Source organism: Rutilus rutilus (genome assembly GCF_951802725.1).
Source record: "Rutilus rutilus genome assembly, chromosome: 11".
Lineage (NCBI taxonomy): Eukaryota > Metazoa > Chordata > Actinopteri > Cypriniformes > Leuciscidae > Rutilus > Rutilus rutilus.
Window position 1 is genome coordinate 36,739,354 of NC_140216.1, and position 20,455 is coordinate 36,759,808.

The 20,455-nt window shown below is 40.2% G+C and overlaps 2 protein-coding genes across 2 annotated transcripts in view; one reads left to right on the forward strand and one right to left on the reverse strand.

Moving 5' to 3' along the window:
* bop1 (BOP1 ribosomal biogenesis factor) overlaps positions 1-20,455 on the forward strand; it is a 77,183-nt gene that overhangs the window by 30,966 nt on the left and 25,762 nt on the right. The gene's annotated exons all lie outside the window — the stretch shown is intronic.
* scxa (scleraxis bHLH transcription factor a) lies at positions 117-7,828 on the reverse strand. Its single transcript, XM_084422989.1, has 2 exons — positions 5,255-7,828; positions 117-812 (listed from the first exon to the last, which is right to left on the reverse strand). The coding sequence occupies exons 1-2, from the start codon at positions 5,822-5,824 to the stop codon at positions 774-776; spliced, it is 609 nt and encodes a 202-aa protein (XP_084279115.1). The 5' UTR covers positions 5,825-7,828; the 3' UTR covers positions 117-773.

A 20,455-nucleotide genomic window follows, 5' to 3' on the forward strand; every position in this document is an offset into this window, starting at 1 on the left:
TTTATAGCTGCATTGAGGTGTTGGTCTTAATTAATTACAGAACTGCTTGATGGCAAAGATATTCGAACATCTTCGTGACATGTTGAATCGTGCTAGAAAGAAATGCAGGTGGTTTTCATTCAGTAATTTTTAATTTAAACAATGAAGAATATATGTAATTTCCCATATTAGACATACAGTATATACTGCATTTATTGACTTTATTGTGTTTTCATAGCCAGGCTAAGTGTCTTTTCGTGTTTTTTGTCAGAAATATCGTGTCACATATCAGTTTGCATCCATTCATGCCCTCGATATGAGCACAATCCGAGAATCCTTAATATAGCAGGGTGTTCTGTGATTGTTTTGCTTTGCAAAGTTGGGCTCCGTACGCTGTGTCTTCTCTGTGATCGTTTGCAACCTTGTGAATGCCGTCCTCTTCTTTGGATAGTCTTTGGCGAATAGCTTTACCTCAACTCCCTGTGGTCAAAGATAAACATTTGGTGTAGCTTGGTGTGTGTGAAAGCATGGAAAAGGTGGAAGTGGATGAAGTCTGTAGCGGGATGTTCAGCTCTTGCGTAATCAAGTTGCTGCAGTCTGGTCTTTTTCCAGTCATGTCATGTGTTTTTTTTGTTTTTTTTCTCCAATAAAAATGCTCCAGTCCAAAGGCGATTTACAAATAATTAAATATGAACTGATATTTGCATATATACACACCATAACATTGCATTTGCAGTCAACAGTTTATGTACACTGGTGATGCTAATGTTTTGTAAATCCATTCACGTCGTGGCTTAACTCCTCAGGGCTGATTTCCTCTCTCTGTCTTTGCTCTGCAATGAAAGAAAACAATCCATTAGTTACGAAATGTCAGGTGCAACTACTTTTTTGTTGTTATTTGTTCATTTCAATTAGGTCAATCATTTATCTAAAAAATTGCAAATACATAATTTTTATTTTCATTTTTTTTCAGAGTTGTTGACTCTTGAGGGTTCATGTCATCGTTCTCCCTGCAGGCCGTTGGTTTGGCATTAATGCGCCTGCTGTTTTTCTCCTATCACCTTTCCGTTTGCGGTAGCACGCGCACACACACCTGGCTCACATTTCCCAGTTTGCTTTGCTTAGAACAGGAGCAGATGGAATGCCATCGTTCCTGCGGCCCCCATCTGATGTAGGCGGAGTTTCTAGTCAAAACACTCAACCTTAACTGATGAAGTCAGACAGAATCCCATTTGAAAATAACCCTGACCCTCAACGTTTTCCTTTTTCTTTCCTTTCTTTCTTTTTTTTTTCTTTTTTTCTCCCATCCCCTCCTTTAAGTTCAGTGCCACTTTAAAGTCACCAGCGTTCTGACTCCAGGGATCACTTACGGCCAAACTAATAGGATTTTGCCTACATTTGCTTTTCATATCCTGTCTAACACGCCGTAAAGAAATTATTATTGCTGGAGCTTACGTCCAAATGCCCAGATTGATCGCTCGCTCCCCTTGGTCTGAAGTCCTTTATAAACACATTATTTCCAAGTACTTTGAGGCAGGAAACAAATCACGGCAAATTCTCAAATATCTTTATATCAATAAATTGGTGGTCACCTCTTTTTTTTTTCTTCTTCTTTTTTTTTTCTTCAAGCATCTACGGGGCTCTTAACACAAATATTTGGCTTCACCTTAGGTTGACGGGTAACGTTGACAGCTTGCTAAAGATCATAATGAGACGGTGTGTGTGCACGCATGTGTTTAGTCGTGTAACTCTAGCCTCTCGGTGGTGACAGGACCTGGTAGATTATTAAAACCAGTCTTCTGTTTGAGTTAATCCCAATATATGAGTTTTGCACCCTTTGAATGCGCCATTTACACGCTTTTGATTGTTTTTATAGTGTTCCGGAGTATTTGCACAGACCTTTTTGCTGCTGCCCACAAACGAAAACACTAGTTTCCCTTCGTTTATGGTTATGAAGCGTACCGCCCCACCTGTGGTAAAGGATGACCCAATTCCAGCCCAACTTTAATTCATGTGGCTTCACTTTCCAGAAGGTATTGAAGTATTCACATTTGGCGGTTTTATAAGATCCCGCTTTTGGCCAAATCGTTCAGGATTCATTCGAATAAAATGGCATTTTACGGAGGAAAAAATGTTGGCTCTTTAGTGTGTGCTGCTAATACTTCTAATAATTTCATATTGTGTCAAATGTTCGGGCTCCCGTTAGAGACTCTAAACTCTTCCATATGCTGGCAATGAGAGAAGTCTTGATAATTATCCAGAAAATATTACCCATGTTACTTCTTATTTGGTTACCATCTCAGCAGACGCCATGACTGTGGGGCAGATGGGACGTCTTCCTCAATTTTCTGAGTAGTAGTACAGTCCTGTTATGCAATCACACTAGTGTGGATTAGCCTAATGGGCTAGAAGATGTCAAAACAATACAAAAAGGGAAAATTTCTCACTCTGTCATATTTGTGGTACAGCCCTGTGCATGTAGAGATGTAGAAAATACTAGTTAGTGCGTGAGGCAGTGTGTGCATGTGCAAATATTGAGATGTAGTCCAAAATGAAAATAAATGCAGATAAAAATGCCAGATGAATCAAAATCTGGAAAATGTTTGGGGTAAAATCTATCATTTTTATATAGACACAAATCTATTTGAGTCTTGAGCGTCTTAGCAGACAAAAGTAGCAGTTTTCTGCCGCGCGACTGTCTGTGTTTGATTTAAAAGTCTGTTTCGCCCGTTCGCTGGAGAATCTCGACGCAGCTGTCTGTTCTGTGTCAGCTTACAGACGCTTAACTTTGGCGAAAACCTGAACATTTGAATTCAGTTATACCTTTACGTCTTTCCCCTGGTGTGTGTGTGTGTGTGTGTGTTCTTTATTTCGTCTTTCTCTTTCTTTAGAAACAATAAAGCTGTGCGTTTTGGCTGAGTTATACTTTCACGGCGTAATGAGCACTAAGTAGGGGTAAAAGAGACGAGTGTGGTTTTGGAGCACACAGACCCACTTCTGAAAGTGCACTACAAAGGCAAGGCCCGGTCTGTTTCAAATATCTGCCTGCCACTGGAATCCCGAAGACATGGGCGTACTTCTCGGTTGGACTTATAAAGATCTATCATTTCGTTTTGTACGGATTAAGGTTACTGCCTGAAATGGGAGTGTTGGCCTTTGGCCTGTTGTTGTTCATAACCATGTGGTTTCTGTATGATTTTCAACAACAGTTTAACCATAAACAGTTTAGCAAGTAAAAGGAACGGCTATGTTGTGTGCATTTGTGTCAATCTCTTTATAAGCGGTGTGGTTTGTACAATATCAAACATTTAAGGATTAGATTTGGATACTTAATGATGCTAATTTGTGGTTAACTGTTTTCTAGAGAGCAACAGTGGCCGATGTCCAATATATATATAGCCAATATTTAGCCACTGACTACATGAATTGGACACACAAGCCTTGTTTGAGTTGATACTTTAGTGCAACTGAGATATAAAATGATTAAATAGCAGCTGATTAAATCAATTCTGGCGAATATAAATTGGTCTATCAGAACTGCTAATCAGTTTTTAGGGATGCACAGGCATTTTCTTCTTCACTTTTTTGTACTTAGTGGTTTTCTTGTCACAAGATAAATCCATCTAAATCTTCACATTTTAAAGACCGTAAGCTCAAATTGATGTTGCATTTGAGAAATTGGAATTGGCTCTCTCAACTGCAGGCCTATGTGCAAAGACCACTGTGTTAAATCTGTGATAATCCTTCTCCGTAAGATTTACGATGTTGAAAGCAAGGTTGCGTATCGTGCTTGACAGAGATATTAATTGGGCAACAAGGAAGAGACTAAGAACAACACAGGATGTTTGAGTGAAACTCTGAGGTTGGTGCACGGCTACTTGGGGGAAAATACCCTGCTGCAGATGTTCCCTAGATTCTCATGGCTTGATATATAGATCACGCACCATTTACATTTGCATATTTATGCCTCCCATTTGCTCATTTGTCATGAATGGCCCAAACTAGGTTCGTTGTAATTCACCCGTGCGGTGCCGAGTCTCCACTGCGGAATAGATTCCTGCTATTGTTGCTATTCTTTTATTGTTTATTTCCTTCGCTACAGACTTTACTTTTAAAAGATCCAGAAAAAGAAAATTTAACTCACTGGCTTCTGGAAGCACTTCAGGTTTTTGAGGATTAAACACACGTTGCGGTGGTGAGATACCCTGACCAAAAATGCTCTTTTGTCATGGCGGAGTGTAATTGTCTTGAGCGTGTGTTATATTTCAACCTCTGACAGTTCTTCGCCATGCAAGTTTAAATTACAGTTTTCCCCCTGTTTTTGGTTTGGTGTCATTGTATTCCTCACAGCCAGAGTGTGATTTACAGTTTTATTTTTAATGTGCTGCGGTGTTGGCTCAACGGGCCAAGGTCAGTGCAGTCACGCTCGCCGCGGGAAGAGATGGATGATGTGTTTGTATATTACCTGACAGTCTCTTTGTTGATTGGATATTTTCCATTGGGGTACATTTAATCCGATCTTTCACTGCATCTGTCTATGAGGTCATGGTAGCAGCGCACTCTGTAACAGAGATATCGCTCTTGATGGAAAAGGACATGTGGATGAAGTCATAACTCAGCTTCAGAGTGCTGAGGATGGTTTTCAGTGTCAAACGTTATCTTGGGGAGGCTGGAATTACGACGCAGATTCGCTAAAAGAGTTAGTTGGCTGTTGTAGGAACATTCATGACTGACTGTTTAAAACCACTAGTTGCTCATGCTTCGGAAAACATGTACCAAATTATACCTTATCAGCTTTCTGTAGTCTTAAGTTTTTGCAGTGCCAGTTTTAGAAGTAAGGAGTGTGGTTTACGTGTGTTTTAACTGCTTTGTTTTGGTTAGCTAGATTTACAGAAATACTTTGCGGCAAAGAAACAAACCCTTGCATCTACTTGTTTGAAAGGTATTGTAAAAATAAAATAATTATTGGGCTTTCAAAAGATTATTTACTTTCACTCTTGTTAGTTTAAAAGCCTTTATTCTCTAACATTGGACATTAAGGATTTATTTTGATAGTGTTTACTATATCTCAACCGTATCCTGACTAACATTGCCTCAAGTCGTTGCCCTCAGTGACCTTACTAGCAAAGAATAAATCAGACCCGTTCATGTCCCTCCCTGAGGTTCAGCTGTATTTCACACCTCTGTCAGTATTTCTTCAGCTTGTTTGTGGACTTGAACATGTCCAGATCATTGCACAACCTTAACGGAGAACACCTGCATGCGTCTTACTCACCATTTTCCTCTGGTTGCTGAGGCAAAACGTGCAGATCTGTTTGGGCTGGGAGTTCTCCGAGTCCCGGCTGGGTGAGCCGTGGTGGTGGTAGTAGTTCGAGGTCGAGGGCCCTCCGCTGTGGCACGGCTGGCCGTCTCCGCATGCTTCACCCACCAGGAGAACGTTTCCCAGGTGAGATATGTAACTGGATGCCAACCGTAAGGTCTCGATCTTTGACAGCTTCCGGTCGGCGGGCTCTGTGGGGATGAGAGTCCTCAATGCGGTGAAGGCCGTATTGACGCTATTGGTGCGGTCCCGCTCCCGTGCGTTGGCTGCGTTGCGTTGACGGCCCTCGGGCAGCGGACCTATAAAGCTGGCGGAAATGGCTGGTGGCCCAATCATCCGTCCGCCTCCACTTACTCCAGGTTTTCTCTTTCTTCCAACTTTAACGTCGTACCCCGAGGCGTCCAAGCGAAACGAGCGGTCGTCTGAGCCTGAGCTCTCGCTTCCGTTTTCATCGTCCTCCGACATCATCGAGATCTCCGAGTACAGGTATCGGCTGGGAGCCTGTCGCACCATCGTGAAAGACATTGTCAGCAGGTGCTGAATTTTCCAAACCTCTCCACACTAATCTCGACTGCTTCTTGTAAGACTCTAGAGTTCGTAATGCATGGGGTTTTTAGCTTTGGAACCAATCCTGCACTTGTTTGCTCTCCGGATAGTCCTCTGGCACAGTTGCGCTCTGGTATTACATTGCTCTGCCACTACAGACCCTTTGAATTTAGTTTTTCTTAACAGTCAGTCTTTGAGAATTGATCCTGAAGGGTTGAACTTGTTGTTTGTACTCACTCACATCCCATAAGCGCTTCTCTACTTGAGCTGAAATCAGCGTTTTGCTTCCTCAAACACACATGCTCACTCCTTCTCCGGCTCTCTGTCCCTGTGCAGCGCTGGCTCTCCCCCCTGAACAGAGACCCACGTGTGGTTTCACTGAGTGTTTCAGTATGGTTGTGCTTTATAGGTTGTGGGAGTGTCTGGTATGATTCCTCCCTCACACTCACACTCTCTCTCTCCCTCCCTCCCTCCCTCCCTCCCTCACTCACTCTGTCCATCCTTCTCTTTTACTGCTTATGCAAATATCCCAGCTGGCGGCTCAGGCAGGGAGCAAAGTGGTTCTATACAGCTATCAACATCAGTTTTTTTTAACTCCCAGTTAATAATAGCCTTTCTTTTTTTCTAGCCTGCTTTAGTGGTTTGAAATCGTTCTTCCTTGCTTTCATTCTCGTTTGCTCACTTCCTATCAAACTTTTTATCTTATTTTTGTTCTGCTTGCTTACTTGATTGAAGATTGCTCGTTTGCTTGATTTCTTTCTTTCTCTTTCTTTAATCAATCCTACTTGCTTGCTTATTCCTTCCTTCCTTAATTGATTTTTAATCATTCTAACTTTCGTTCCATTCATTTCCTTTCTTGCTTCTTTCCTTCATTCCTTGCTTCTTTCTGTGAGATCCAGTTTAATTTTTATTTTCCTTCCTTCTTTCCTGTTTTTATTTGTTTTCTTTACTGATTTTAAATATTTCCTACTTGATTTCTTACTTTTTCATTCCATCTCATTCCTTTTTTTCTTTCTTGCCGCCTTATTTGCTTGCAAGCTTTCCTTTTCTTCCTTCATTCCTTTTTTTTCTTTCTTTCCTTCTTATTTGCTTGCTAGCTTTCCTTTGACACCTTCTATCTTTATTTTTCCCTCACTGCTTTCTTCCACTTCATTTACAGTTATACTGCGTCCTAGAGGGACTCTAACACTCCAGGGCTTTCCGCTGGAGATCTATAAAGTGTGGGTTATTCTTCTACCCTTTCTGCCTCCTCCCCTTGAACTCTCTAGCCATCAACTTATATCAGTGGTTGGTTTTCAGGGACCAATGTGTCGGAGTAGGACCTTCTCAGGGCCGGTCCTTTGCAGTGAGTGTGCACTCCCATGTTTTTTTCATCCGCTCTGAGTCAGTGACTCCAGTAGCTTGATGGACCCTGTTGTCCATGAAGATGAGTTGGTCGTCTCATTCTTAAACACATTGCGGTTTTGTCTGGCTGGACTTGTTTAGTCACGGGAGGGAAATAGCAACATAACATCATCCAGCAGGGCTATTACTCAGATTGTAGCACCTGTTCCTCTCTCAGTCCTTACCAGCAATCAGTTTATGATGAAATGAAGATAAGCCCCCTGAGAAATGGATTTTAGTCATGTTGTTTTTTGAGGGAAGGATATACTGGATCTTTTTGAGGATAATGTTGAGGAAATTTATATGACCTTGCATGGTTTTACTACGGAAGCTTGGAAAAGTTGTCTGAACCTGTTATAAGTTCTGTCACGGTTTTGTTACTTTATAGCTGGTAGTCATTAAAAATATTGTTCCCAAAACATTGTTTAAATGTTCAAATATTGACTTTACTATCCTTATAGGTTTCATTGAAGGACAATCACACAGGAACACCGTGCTCGTTCTCCCAGAACAGAAAATAAAGCACATGGGTTAGACAAGTTCACAGGTCTTTTCTCATCCTAATGTTTTCTTTTTGTTGTAAAGGTGAATAGAGGCACAAGGTACAAAAAAAAAAATGAAATGCATTCCTGTACAACGCAACCATTTTATGGATTTTAAGGGCACTCCTTGATGTCATTATAATTTCAACTCCTATTTACCCTCTGGAAAATATTAAGATATGAATGGTGGCTTGTCATTTCCCCCCCTTCATTTTCTCTAGATTTCATATTTTTGACATTAGCTCAAGACTAGTCTGGCGGCGTAATGATGTGGCTTTCGTACCATTTCTCTGCAGATGATGGCTTGAGATGGAGATGATGAAAAAGACGTTTTGAGGACGTGGTAAATCCATATTAATGCCGTCTCGTGTTTAGTCTCTTTGAACCGCAGCCTCATTAATAAGCGATGCGAGTTAAAGGCCAGACAGGATATCTGATTTCCGCCGTTTGCTCGTGGTCAAACCCGCAAGAGGGGCGGATCCTCTCAAACCTTCGTTTCTGTACTTTTAAGTCTCATTTTTGGGACATTTTAATCTGTTATTTATTATCAATAGCGTTGATACCTACATTTCAAGCTAGACTATACACTCTTTTCCTTTTTAAGGAGAATTTATTCATTCATTTATTCCCCGAAACAGCCATTTGAAACCCATCGTCATGAAGAACAGGAACGTAACACTTAACACCTGAAACTTGCTTTCTCTTTAAATTTAAGATGGAAAACGTTCCCAGTCTGTTGGGGCATGGAGCCTTTGTGTTTCATGTTTTCATTAATGAAAACGGTTTTGTTAATGGCTGCTGTGAGTGAAGAGATTTATATTCCTTTGAGTGGGAGAGCACTCTTTAATTTTATTCTTGTAAAAGGGAATTTTGACCTGGTTTAACTAGCAGCAGTAAATCACTAGTTTAGTTTTTAACACAATTGTATTGAAATAATGTTTTCCGCATGTCGAAACATGTACGATTATCCTGTTCCGAATAGACTTTTCCTCTTCTTTTTTTCAGGGTAATTAGAATAAAACCTTAAAGATGTTTTTTCCCTCCTTGAAACCAATTTTGAAGTAGAATGGCTTTACCAGTCACTAGTCAGACGTATTCTCTCCCCAGACTGAAAAGTATCAGTTGCACGTCTGCAAAGATTGTGTCTTCGTTAAGAGGCGAGCAAGCTCTTCACTATGAAAGAGTCTCCATTTTGAAGTCTCCAATATTGTGCATGTGCTTGCTTCTTATGCGAACTAATCAAACCCATTTGCATGGCATTTATAAATTGCTTCTAAGAAATTTGTTTAGGAGTCAAACTGTGAAGTGAGTGACCTATTAGAAATATAACGTGATACAGCAATATGAAAATGAAGTGATATAGTACATGAAGGCTTTTGTGAATGTTTATGAATCGTGAGTTGACTCTATAAATAGTTTTATCATTGAAATCAACCATCTAAATGATTAGCTGTAGTCTTGTAGTGCTTGCATTGCTTAAAGTGGCGCCAATATAACCATTTTGCAATCCTGCCAATCTTTTGTTTGACATGTTTTTACTGTGCACCTGATGCAAAGGTTTTTAAGCCTATATTTAGCAGGAAAAAAGTGCATTTATCGTTATTCGCAATAGAGAAAGATGCTCATTGCATGAAATATTAATATCTTTTAGTGTCACAGTCATGACCGCAATGACATGGCGATATTTCTTTCCAGACTCCAGCTGCGACCTTTCAGTCATTAAAAGAAAACCTCACCGCGGCAGTCCGTATATCCCGGGACGAGTCATTACAGGAACCGGGTCATAACGTGACGACTTTCATTAGGGTCGAGCGAGACCACAGAAGAGATGGAATGTCTCGCTACCTCATAAAGATCGACCTCTGGGGTAACGAATGACAACGCTCGTTATCTCGCCGTCATGCGGGGCCCGGCCTGCTTTAAGACGAGGAACGGCATCCCATCTGACTGCCATTAGCTCCCACTGACCTCCTCTGGTGCTCTGCGACATCTAATCCAGCCCCCCCGTCTGGAGAAAAACGCTTTCTGGGCTCTGCTCCTCTCAGGCCGCAGAGTTTTTGGTGTTTGGTTAAACACCCAAGGTGCACCAAACTGCGATGGGCTGCTCGGATCCGTAAGCTTGTGTGTGGATTTGTCTGGACGGGTTCACGTCCTGGAAAAGAGCCGCTGTATCGCTTTCAGACCTGCACACACCGCTTAATCTAAGCCAGACGTGATCTGGCTCACGAAACTGCTGAGGTCACCGCGGTGAGGACTTCAGCTAATTTATTCAAAAGAGAAGGCGGGGTTATATGAAGGGAAAAAAATAAAAGCAATTAGACCAGCCGAGGCCTTTGTACTAATGTCGAAATTGCTCTTATTGTGACTTTTCCGTTGTTAAAGCGCCTGTTCTTTTTTTTATGACGTGTTTTCTCTCGGGTACATTTACTGTGCGTAAAGCATATAAACAGGCTGAAACTACAGAGACTCTTGAGTTTGTTTCTTCCATTGTAATATGAAGGCCGGAAGATCTAATTGAGAGCAGTCCATACACGTGCATTTTATACACGTCCACCGACACGTTTCTGGACTGAGCTATGTTTGTATCTTTGCTTTTGACCAGATTTGTTGTTCAGTTCTGCTTTGTGCTTACATATTGGGGCCTTTTAGTAGTCTAAGTCTAGTGTCAAGAGTAAAATCAATGTGAATTGGCTACGTAGCCCATATTAATTCTGTGTTTTGACCCATTTCTGAGTGACAAAGGAGCTGATTGAATGGTTGAAAGTGGCGTTGTGTAGCAGAATGCAGTCCAAAAGGAGCCCCAAAATCTTACTCGGTACAGTGCACTAATGAATCTTTAAATGTTTGTATGAGTGTTTGTACTTCATCAGTAGTTCCACATCTTTTTCTGTTTTTATTTTCGAGGGCGCTTGCTTTTATTGACGATTTAATATGCTTTTTTTACAACTCAAAATGAAGTGAGCAGCAAATGTGAAAAGTGCTGTGTTTTGGAGAGCTCTTTTGGGCCTCGCTCACTTTCTCATATTCCCTTACGCAGGATGCTTGGGTTTGGGTATTATTCCATGATCATTTTCCAATTTTGATTTTTCCAGCGAGCTGTTAGCGGTGGATGTTAGCGGCATCCTAATGGCCTGCGCGCAGCTGCCACTCACCCACATTCGCGTGCACAGGGATGCGGTGCGCTAACACGTCTGCACGCATTCCTGCTGCAGACGCATGGCCCTGTTTGGATGGACCTCATGGAAAGTGTGGAGGTGGCAGCGTTCCACTGCGGAGTTTGAGTTTACTGGGATTATAAATGATCCCATTAGAGGGAAATGCAAACCTGCATTTGTGGGGAGGAGACGCAGGCTGCTCCGTCTGCAAATGGCTTGTCGCTCAGTGGCCCGTGCCGAGCGGGTAAGCCGTGGAACCGCTTCCATAAATCCCGGTCTTAAGCAGTTCTCCTTCCCGATGCCGTGCCTGCCCATCGAGAGTGAGCGTCACCCGGCGTTTAACGCCCTCCATCAAATCAACGCTGCTACTGGAAAATATTCAGTGCCAGCATGAATTCATAAATCAAGTTACTTAATGCACCTCAACGCATCATTGAATTTGAAATGGCCACTTTTTCAATTTCAAGCTAGATTTTCTAAAAGCTCCCTGGAGAATTTTTACAGATTGATCGATGTTATAAATGCACCAGTTTTTAGAGGCGAGAGCAAAGCAAACAGCAGAGATTTACAGGTGTTTCACCACAGAGGCCCTGCTGATTTGCAAAGGAGAGTCAGATCTGTGCATAGAAGAAGTAAAATGCTCTTTTTACAGCGTTTCTGTTTGTTGGATTCCCCTGAGCTGAATAGTGTTGGGCCACGATTCAAATCTGAGTCTCCCTCATGCTCACCGAACCCTTTACATCTTTATATCTCTAAGTGTGTTGCAATTATGTGAAGGAAATCAAATAAAAGTCCAAGTACCAACCAATTTTGATTATGGACCAATCACAGTTTCGGTTAAGTATGCATTTACATTTAAATGTATGCGTTTGGCAGATGTTTGATCCAAAGCGACTTACATTGCATTCAAGCTATGCTTTTTTCTTTCTTTTTTTTCAAATCACGCATTTCCTTGGGAATCAAACCAATGACCATTGTGATGGTCATGCTCTACTGTTTGAGCTACAGGAAGGCTTTGCATTAAAGGTATTACAACCTGTTAATGCTGCTATCTGTCATTGTTGCATGACTTTGGAACAGGACTACTTGTTTTTTGTCTCCCAATAGCAGAAAATGGTTTAAAACGCTCATTATTGTTGCAGTTTGGTGCCACTAATGGTGCAGAAATGACAAAGTTCATCTGTTGTCATCAGCATTGATCATGGAATGTTTTTGTGCCACGTTAAAATAAAAACAAATCTGCGATTTCTGCTTTCAGGAATGAAATTGTAACTAGGGATGGCCCGATACCGATACTGGCATCGGGGATCGGGCCGATACTGTCCTCATATACTCGTACTCATAAAAATTCGCCGATACCACGTACATTTTGCGAAACGAAACTGGCCGCCGCGAGTGCTTTGTCGAGGTGAACTGAGGCATAGACGCGCGAGCTGGTCGAGCACATCCCTTTAAACAGACATCAGTGGAAAGTTTGTTCAGTCAGATGTCAATGGCAAAGAAAATAAAACGAGGCATGTAGCTTATTATTAACGTTAACTGACGAGAGAGAGAGAGAGCGAGTTGAATGCTCTTGATTGCTGATCGTTCACTCAGCACATGTTATTTGGATGAAAACTAAATCGTATATGTAAGTAAAGTAAAACATGAACTGTTACCTGATTTAAGTATAACGAGTGGTTCCCTACATTATTACAGGACGTGTGCAGGTCAAGAAGTTCCATGAACGCAAATTATGTAAAAACGCCCGTCTTGGCGAGTATCCTAGTAAACAAAGTCGGTTATATCTCAAATGAACGTAGCATGTTCAAATCACTGATCTATATAATGTCATTCTATATAGATCAGTGGTTCAAATGCGGTCCGTTCGTCTTAAAGGGGCAGCAGTCTAATAATCCTGCTTCTGTGTTTTAATGTTAATCAAACAAAGGACAAAGAAATACTCAATGCTCTTGACTAAATAGGCTACCCTTTTCAACTTTACAAAAATATCCATCTATATATAATTTATACAGTAATGAATATGCTTTTTTCACATTTGATTACTTTATTCAAATTTCTGTACCTGTTAGATCTACCTGAAAAACTCTAAAAACACTGTTTATTTCATTTGTAGTCTTTCTTTGTTCTGTTGTATTTATTTGTCCTATTTGTAATTCGATTGTTTGTTCTTATTTTGTTACTGACTGCTTACTTGGTTTAAATTCACATTAATTAGGCAGGTAGTTTTTGTTGTAGTATCAAAATTGGATTAAATAATTGATATTTCACTGGTTTTGACAAACATCTGAACCACTGACCCAGTCCTCAGCACTGAGCCCTGCTGAAGCAGCTCTAAATATGTGCTGTGCTATTAAATGAAAGATAAAATATGATAGAGCAATAGAATGAACAGTGACAGTAACAGAAGCTCATACAATGCATTTTAGTAGGCTTAATTAAGCATTAAAATAACTGAAAGAAATATATATTTGATGAACAAATTAAGCCAACTAATATGATTTATATTATTTTGGTTTATCTACTAATACATTTAAAAATTACAAATGCAGTGAAAATTCAGGTATCGGTTACGGTATCGGTATCGGCGTGTACCAAAAATGAAAGTATCGGTATCGGACTCGTTCGGTAAAAAGTGGTATCGGGACATCCCTAATTGTAACGTTTGAGAATAATCTCATAGAAAGCCATGCTTTTTCCGAATCTTCTTGTTTTTCAAGATTGTGTCTGTTGGTGGTCAGTCAGTCTCTTAGTTAAAACATGGGTCTCGTCGTCCCTCTGGACTTTCACTGCCATCCATCTGACAAACGTGGTTTTGGTGCGAGACGTACAGGTGCTGTATCACCCAAGATCGGCCTGGTCAACCAGACACATCCATAAACGTCTGAAGTATCAAACACACTTTCCTAATAGACCCTCTCTGCTTGTACAGGGACCAGGGACTCCGACCGCAAACCCTGCAGTCAATACGCCACATCCGTAAGCCTCCTTCAGCTGTTTAAGGCATTATCAGAGTCTGGATCTAATATATAGATGTTTTTAATAACCGTCCCTTTTAACGTGTTGATTCACTCTGGATGATTACTTTCACTAGCCGTCATGAGAGAACCTGGCTGCCACCGTATCAGTCATTTCAGAGTCTTCGCTCAACTGTTTGTTTGGCATCCGTCGACAGGAACATCTTTGGATGTCGACGTGACGTTTTGACTCTCCGTAGATGAGATCCATGAAAGCGAAGAAGTGTTTTGAGAAATAAAGCAGATGTGCTGGTCTTGATCTGTCTGTGCTGCTACAGACGATCATCCAGCGGAGTCTGACTGCGGCGTATCCGTTATTACAAAACCTGCTGTGGAGGACACTTGTGTGCGCAGAGTGAAATCTGCTTGCTCATTTATTGACTCATTCATGCAGTTTATTTGTTTACTTATTTTATTTATATGTATTTTTATTTTTTTATATTCTATTCATTCGTTATATTAATTTGACTTTTTTTTATCCATTTATTTATTTTATTTATTTACTCATTTCATTAGTTGTTTACTCTTATCTATTGAGGTTTTTATTATATTTATTATTAATGTATTTACATTTTTTTTATTTTTTTTTTATTTATTATTTTTCAATGTGTATCTTATTTATTCGTTTATTTTATTTGTCCATTTATACATTTATTTTATTGTTCTTTTATTCAGTCATTTAATTATTCATTCATTATTTCTTAATACATTATTTCTTATCAATATTTATTGTTTTATTCATTCATTTACTTTTCATTTATCTGTTGATTTATTTTATTTCTCTACCTATTCTTTTGTTTTACTTATTTTTTAATCATTCATTAACTTTATGCTTTTATTGAAGTTTTTGATTAATTTACAAAAAAATTTTTATTCATTCAATTATGTATTTTGTCAAAAGAAATTTGCTTAATTTTTAAATCATTCATTTACTTTCTTTTATTTTCTCTTATTTATTCTTTTATTTAAGTTAATGTTTTTTTTTCTATGTATTTATGTACTTATTCTTTTATTTATTCAATTATTTAATGTTACCTGGGACTAAAACATGGGGGATAACTCGTGATTTTCTGCCAGCCAGACTGGCCCCAAACAGTTGCGTAAACGATGAGCTGCAGATGTTTTTGGGCACATAGTGTGACATAGCATTGCAAATGAAAGCAGACTCCTTTTTTTTTTTTTTACTCTTTTCGAGAATACGTATATATATTTTCCCTCGCACTTCCAGGATTCGGTCAGGCAGCCGAGCGGGAATGCTTCACTTCCAGGCATGCGGTTCCCGCTCCAAAAACAACTTCCATTCAGTGCTCCCAAATGACAGCACGCTGGTGGGATGGTTTGCGCTCTGGCTTTGAGCGAAGGAGAAATGCGGAAAGAAGAGTAGAGCAGAAGAAAAATGAATGAGTTGCTGTAGCTGCGATTCTGCACCTTCATCAAGCAGCTCGGTCTTCTGCCACGATGGATTACGGCTCATCCTGACTCACACACGCAAGCCTGACCTGAATCACTCTTACTGACACTGGGAGGATGCAACTTTGTCCCATGAGCCCATTCTGTCCGACTTCAAACACCAATCCGAGCGTAGGCCTGACTCACTTTGGCAGCGGCGGCGAACGGTGACGTAGCATTCTCAGCAAGCGTATAATTTCCATTCTGCGGAAAGACGCCGTGTCCCGTGTCATTATTCCAGTGTGTTTTGCTCCTGTTAGAGATCTTTTCTGTTTTGTGTCAGGAGGCAATTCTCTGCGGCTTGGAGCCGTCTGCTGGAAATGGGCATTGAACACTTTGATGCATTTGGTAGCATTGAGCCGTCTGCTCTTTCCTTCTGTCTAGACGGCTTCAGGTCGAGAAAAGGGACTGTGAGTCATCTTTTTCCTTTTTTTTCTTCATTCGAGCTGAAGAAGCGGTGGGTTCCCTCATGACGTAATGACCTGTCAGACAGACCAAACCTCTCGGGAATACAGCGGTAAAATTAAGAAGACATTGAGATTCAAGGATGTTCCAAAAGCCTGATTTTCAGATGTTTTTGGCCAATATGTTATGGCTGGTTGATTTTGAAAGTATTTTAGTTATTCACATCTCTAACCATAACACCCTTGCATTATTTGGAGGACTTCAGTCCTGATAACCCTGTGTTGATTCAGATTATATCAGTCTCAATGGAGCCTTGGACTAGCTGTGTTGTTCAGCTGTGTCTCTTTTGTGCCACTTCCCGATCACCTTCCCTTCTTTTCCCCATCATATCCGGTCTTTTTACCATTCCTATCAACAAAAGTATCAGGAACTCTTCAGCCTCAGGCTCATTTCCATTCATTCCACGGCACATTTATGCACTATCACACCTCTTAGACCACAAGGATCTGTTTTGCTAAGTCTTGGAAAATACACCATCACTTTTCATTAGGTTCCAACACGGCGTATCTGTTCTGGTTTACCTCTGCATGAGGTAAACTACACACTAGTTAAAATACACACTCTCCTTTATTCAAACAAACCGTTCTTGCGGGATTATTTTGAATACTGTTTATTTTGCCATATATTATTTCGATCTCTTGATTTGACCTCATTACGAAAGATGAAGTCACAACTTTTGCAAATTCCATGCTGCATTTCCAAGGATGTTCCCGCAGCCAAGGAATTCCGCCACCGTGAGGCAAAGGTCAACTGTGTCGAGGAGCGGAAAATGTGAGCGATACTCCTGAAAGACAGACCTGTGGATTTTCCTTCAGCTCCTCTGAGAGCACCACCAACTTTATTTTTACCCACAGCTCTGGCCGAGCGGATTACGGATATCACGGAGAGAACTGCCTCTTTTACCCTGTTATTATTGGGGTATTTGAGGACTCCTGACCTGTTTTGATGGATTAACCTGTCATGCAACTGCCACCACGCGTCTTGACGGGCCGATGCCTCTTTGGCCTGTGAACCCGAGGAACCCCGCAGAGAGCCGCGTCCTTTCCAAAAGCAGGCCACCTGCTTGAGTCGTCCGTTTAATGATCAGACGCGTTCAATCATTCACCGCTGGAGCTCTCAGCAACCTGCGTCTGCACGCTGACTGACACCAAACTCACTGTTGCTGAGCTGCCTTAAAGGAAATGTTCATGGAAATGAATGTGCTGCTGCTTCAAAAAGAACAAGAAAAGCACCATAAACGTAGTACAAATGACTCTTCTGCAATGTTTCAAGTCTTCCTCAGGGATATTATCGTTAACTGAAATTAAATCTGTAATATTTCTTGATGTACCAGTACTTAAATAACTAAACCTGAAATAAAAATGAATAAAAACTTAGACATTTTGTATGCAAAAATGACAAATGCAACGAAATTACTAAACCATTAAAGTTAAAAAACAAAATACTAAAATCTAGCTCTGCAACAATGACCAAACAATTTTTACAGCATTTATTAACCTGTTAATGGTGGTTATTAGTAATAAAAATGTTAATGTTTACAGTGCATTAACTAATGTTAACACATACAACTTTTGATTTTAATAATGTATTAGTACATGCTGAGATTTACACTGATTAATAAATGCGATAGAAGTATTGTTCATTGTTAGTTCATGTTAACTAATGTAGTTAATGTTAATGACACCTTAGTGTAAAGTGTTACCAAAAAACTATCTTATACTAAAATAACACTGGTCTTCTGAAGTCATACGATTGTTTGTATGTGTGTGTGTGTGTGTGTGTGTACATATATAAATATGTATGTATGTATGTATGTATATATGTATATATATGTGTATATATGTATGTATATATGTATATATATGTGTATATGTATGTATATATGTATGTATATATGTGTGTATGTGTATATGTGTATATGTGTATGTATGTGTATATGTATGTATATGTATGTATGTATATATAATAGTCTGATCTTATCAATCCAAAGCTCTGAAGTCTCATCTGGTTTTAATTTTTGTATTAATAATTGTGTTAGTGTGTCTTTGAGAAGGAAAAGAACATGTTAAACCAATATTTTGCCTCTTATGGTTGGTATTTTATACATTAGTATAATAGAGAAATGTCAATTAAGTTTTAATCACCTAAAGTACATTTCTTGGGAATCAAACCCATGATCTGTTGGCGGCAGTAATGCTTTAGTAGCAGAGCAGTTTAATAAATCTACCTACACAACACACAGCATTCAGGTTTGCATCAGCGCTACACAACACACTGGTGCATGTCCCTCATTGCAGGCGGTTTAGTGAGCTCTGCTTCTCAGTGAGGTTTGTGGCTCTCAGTGTGGCCTAATTCTCCGGCTCTCCAGGGTCTCTCAGGCCCCTTTACGAGTGTCCCTCGTGAAAATCTGGGGGGTCATGTTCACTCTGTGGCCTGTGAAACGTGTGAAATCAAGGGGCACCTCTGTGAAAGGCGGACCTGCTCTGTTTGATGTCGTCCCGTAAAGAATCCGTTTCATGGGTGAGGCATCCTAGCAGAGACATCGTAAAGCAGAAAAAATTACCTCATCACAATCTGCACTTCCTTTTTTTTTTCTTTTTTTTTTTACTTAAAGGTGCTCTAAGTGATGTCATGCATTTTTAGGCTGAAACATTTTTTGTCACATCCAGCAAACATCTCCTCACTATCCGCTAGCTGCCTGTCCCCTGAACACGCTGTAAAAAACGGTCTCTGTAGACAGCCCAGGCTCCACAAACGGCAACAAAAACAAACTGGCCCAGCCTGGACCACGAAACATAACAAACAGTGTTCCAGCCAATAACCGACAAGAATGATTTGGGGGTTGGGGGGGTTAGTGCGCGTGCACATGAAGGGGGGTGTGTGGGGAGTGGAGGAGGGAGAAGCATGAAGAGAGAAGTTAGCTAGAGGAGAGACGACTAACGTTAGAATTATATTCTCTTGAATTTTGATATGGCCGACACGCGACCAAAGAGACGACGTTCCGATGAACAAATAGCAAAGAAGAGGGAAAAGGAGAAGGAACGCACGGAAGGGATGGGGAGGGGATGGGATGAGGAGTAGGGCTGCACAATATATCGATATATGCAATGTATATATCGCAATATGCATATCGCAACGGCTTGCAATAACTGGGGTCATGAACAAAAGACGAAGAGAAAATCACTCACTGCTCTTGGCTGAATAACTTTTGTAGCTTTAATAAGAATCAGAATATATATTTAATTCATACAGTGAAAACTAAGCAGTGTTTTATTTTTACATTTGATTATTCAGTTTCTGTTGTTAAATAAACCTAATGTAGGATAGCCTGAAACCCTAAACCCCGTGGTGTACACTGATGTTAAAATAACACTTCTTACGCCACAGTAAAACACTGATGTTCACTTTCAGAAGTTGTAGGGATGTTTTCTTGTCACAAAAAGAATGTGAAACGTGTATGTAAGGTTATATAATTTTAAAGATATTTTAAAGATAATTTAAGTTCATTTTACACACTTTAAAGGAGAACTCCGGTCAATTTTAACATTGAGCTCATTTTTTTGTACATTTGGAGTGCTGTCAATACAGAGAACAACGACAAAAATCGGTGTTGCCTACACCGAGTTATTCTATTTTTAAAATTTGCACCCTATTGACTTCAATGGGGCAAGTAGTAAGCCTGCTTTTTAGCCTCTTAACATCCTTTAAGTGTCATTACAAGTGCACAGAAAATGTGAGTGATTCCTTCCGATTGTCGAGTTCACGCGCGTGATCATAGGTACTAAACCTATGCGCGTGAACTCGACAATCGATTACTATGGCCTTCCACCGAAAACAGGATGTAAACAAAGGTATGAGCGCTGGCTGAATTAACTTCATTTTTATTAATATCTCTAACATCTACTGCAGTCAGATCCACTCGTGTTCACTCGGAAGGAATCACTCACATTTTCTGTGCACTTGTAATGACACTTAAAGGATGTTAAGAGGCTAAAAAGCAGGCTTACTACTTGCCCCATTGAAGTCAATAGGGTGCAAATTTTAAAAATAGAATAACTCGGTGTAGGCAACACCGATTTTTGTCGTTGTTCTCTGTATTGACAGCACTCCAAATGTACAAAAAAATGAGCTCAATGTTAAAATTGACCGGAGTTCTCCTTTAAGCATTATCGTATCGCATATCGAATATCGCATTATTTAATGAGTTATCGCATATCACATTTTTCTTCAATATCGGGCAGCCCTAATGAGGAGAGAGGGTCGAACTAGCCTCCGTTTTGTTTGACAATACTTCAAACGTCAACAAAAGTGACGTCACCCAACATCGCTTAGAGCACCTTTAAGGCTCTCCTTTTTGTTGGCCTGTTTTTATGTATATTGATAGTATTTTATACGGGATATATATAGGGTGTGCTGGAGGAGACTTTGCACAGTGCTTGCATTGTCAATACAAGATCTTGACCAAAAATGTATGCACCTCTTAATGGAAATAAATGTTGTGGTTTTATTTCCATCAAGAAGAGGTGCATCAGTGTTTGGTCAAGATCTTGTATTAACAGTGCAAGAGTCCAGCACTCTGTAAAGTCTCCTCCAGCACAT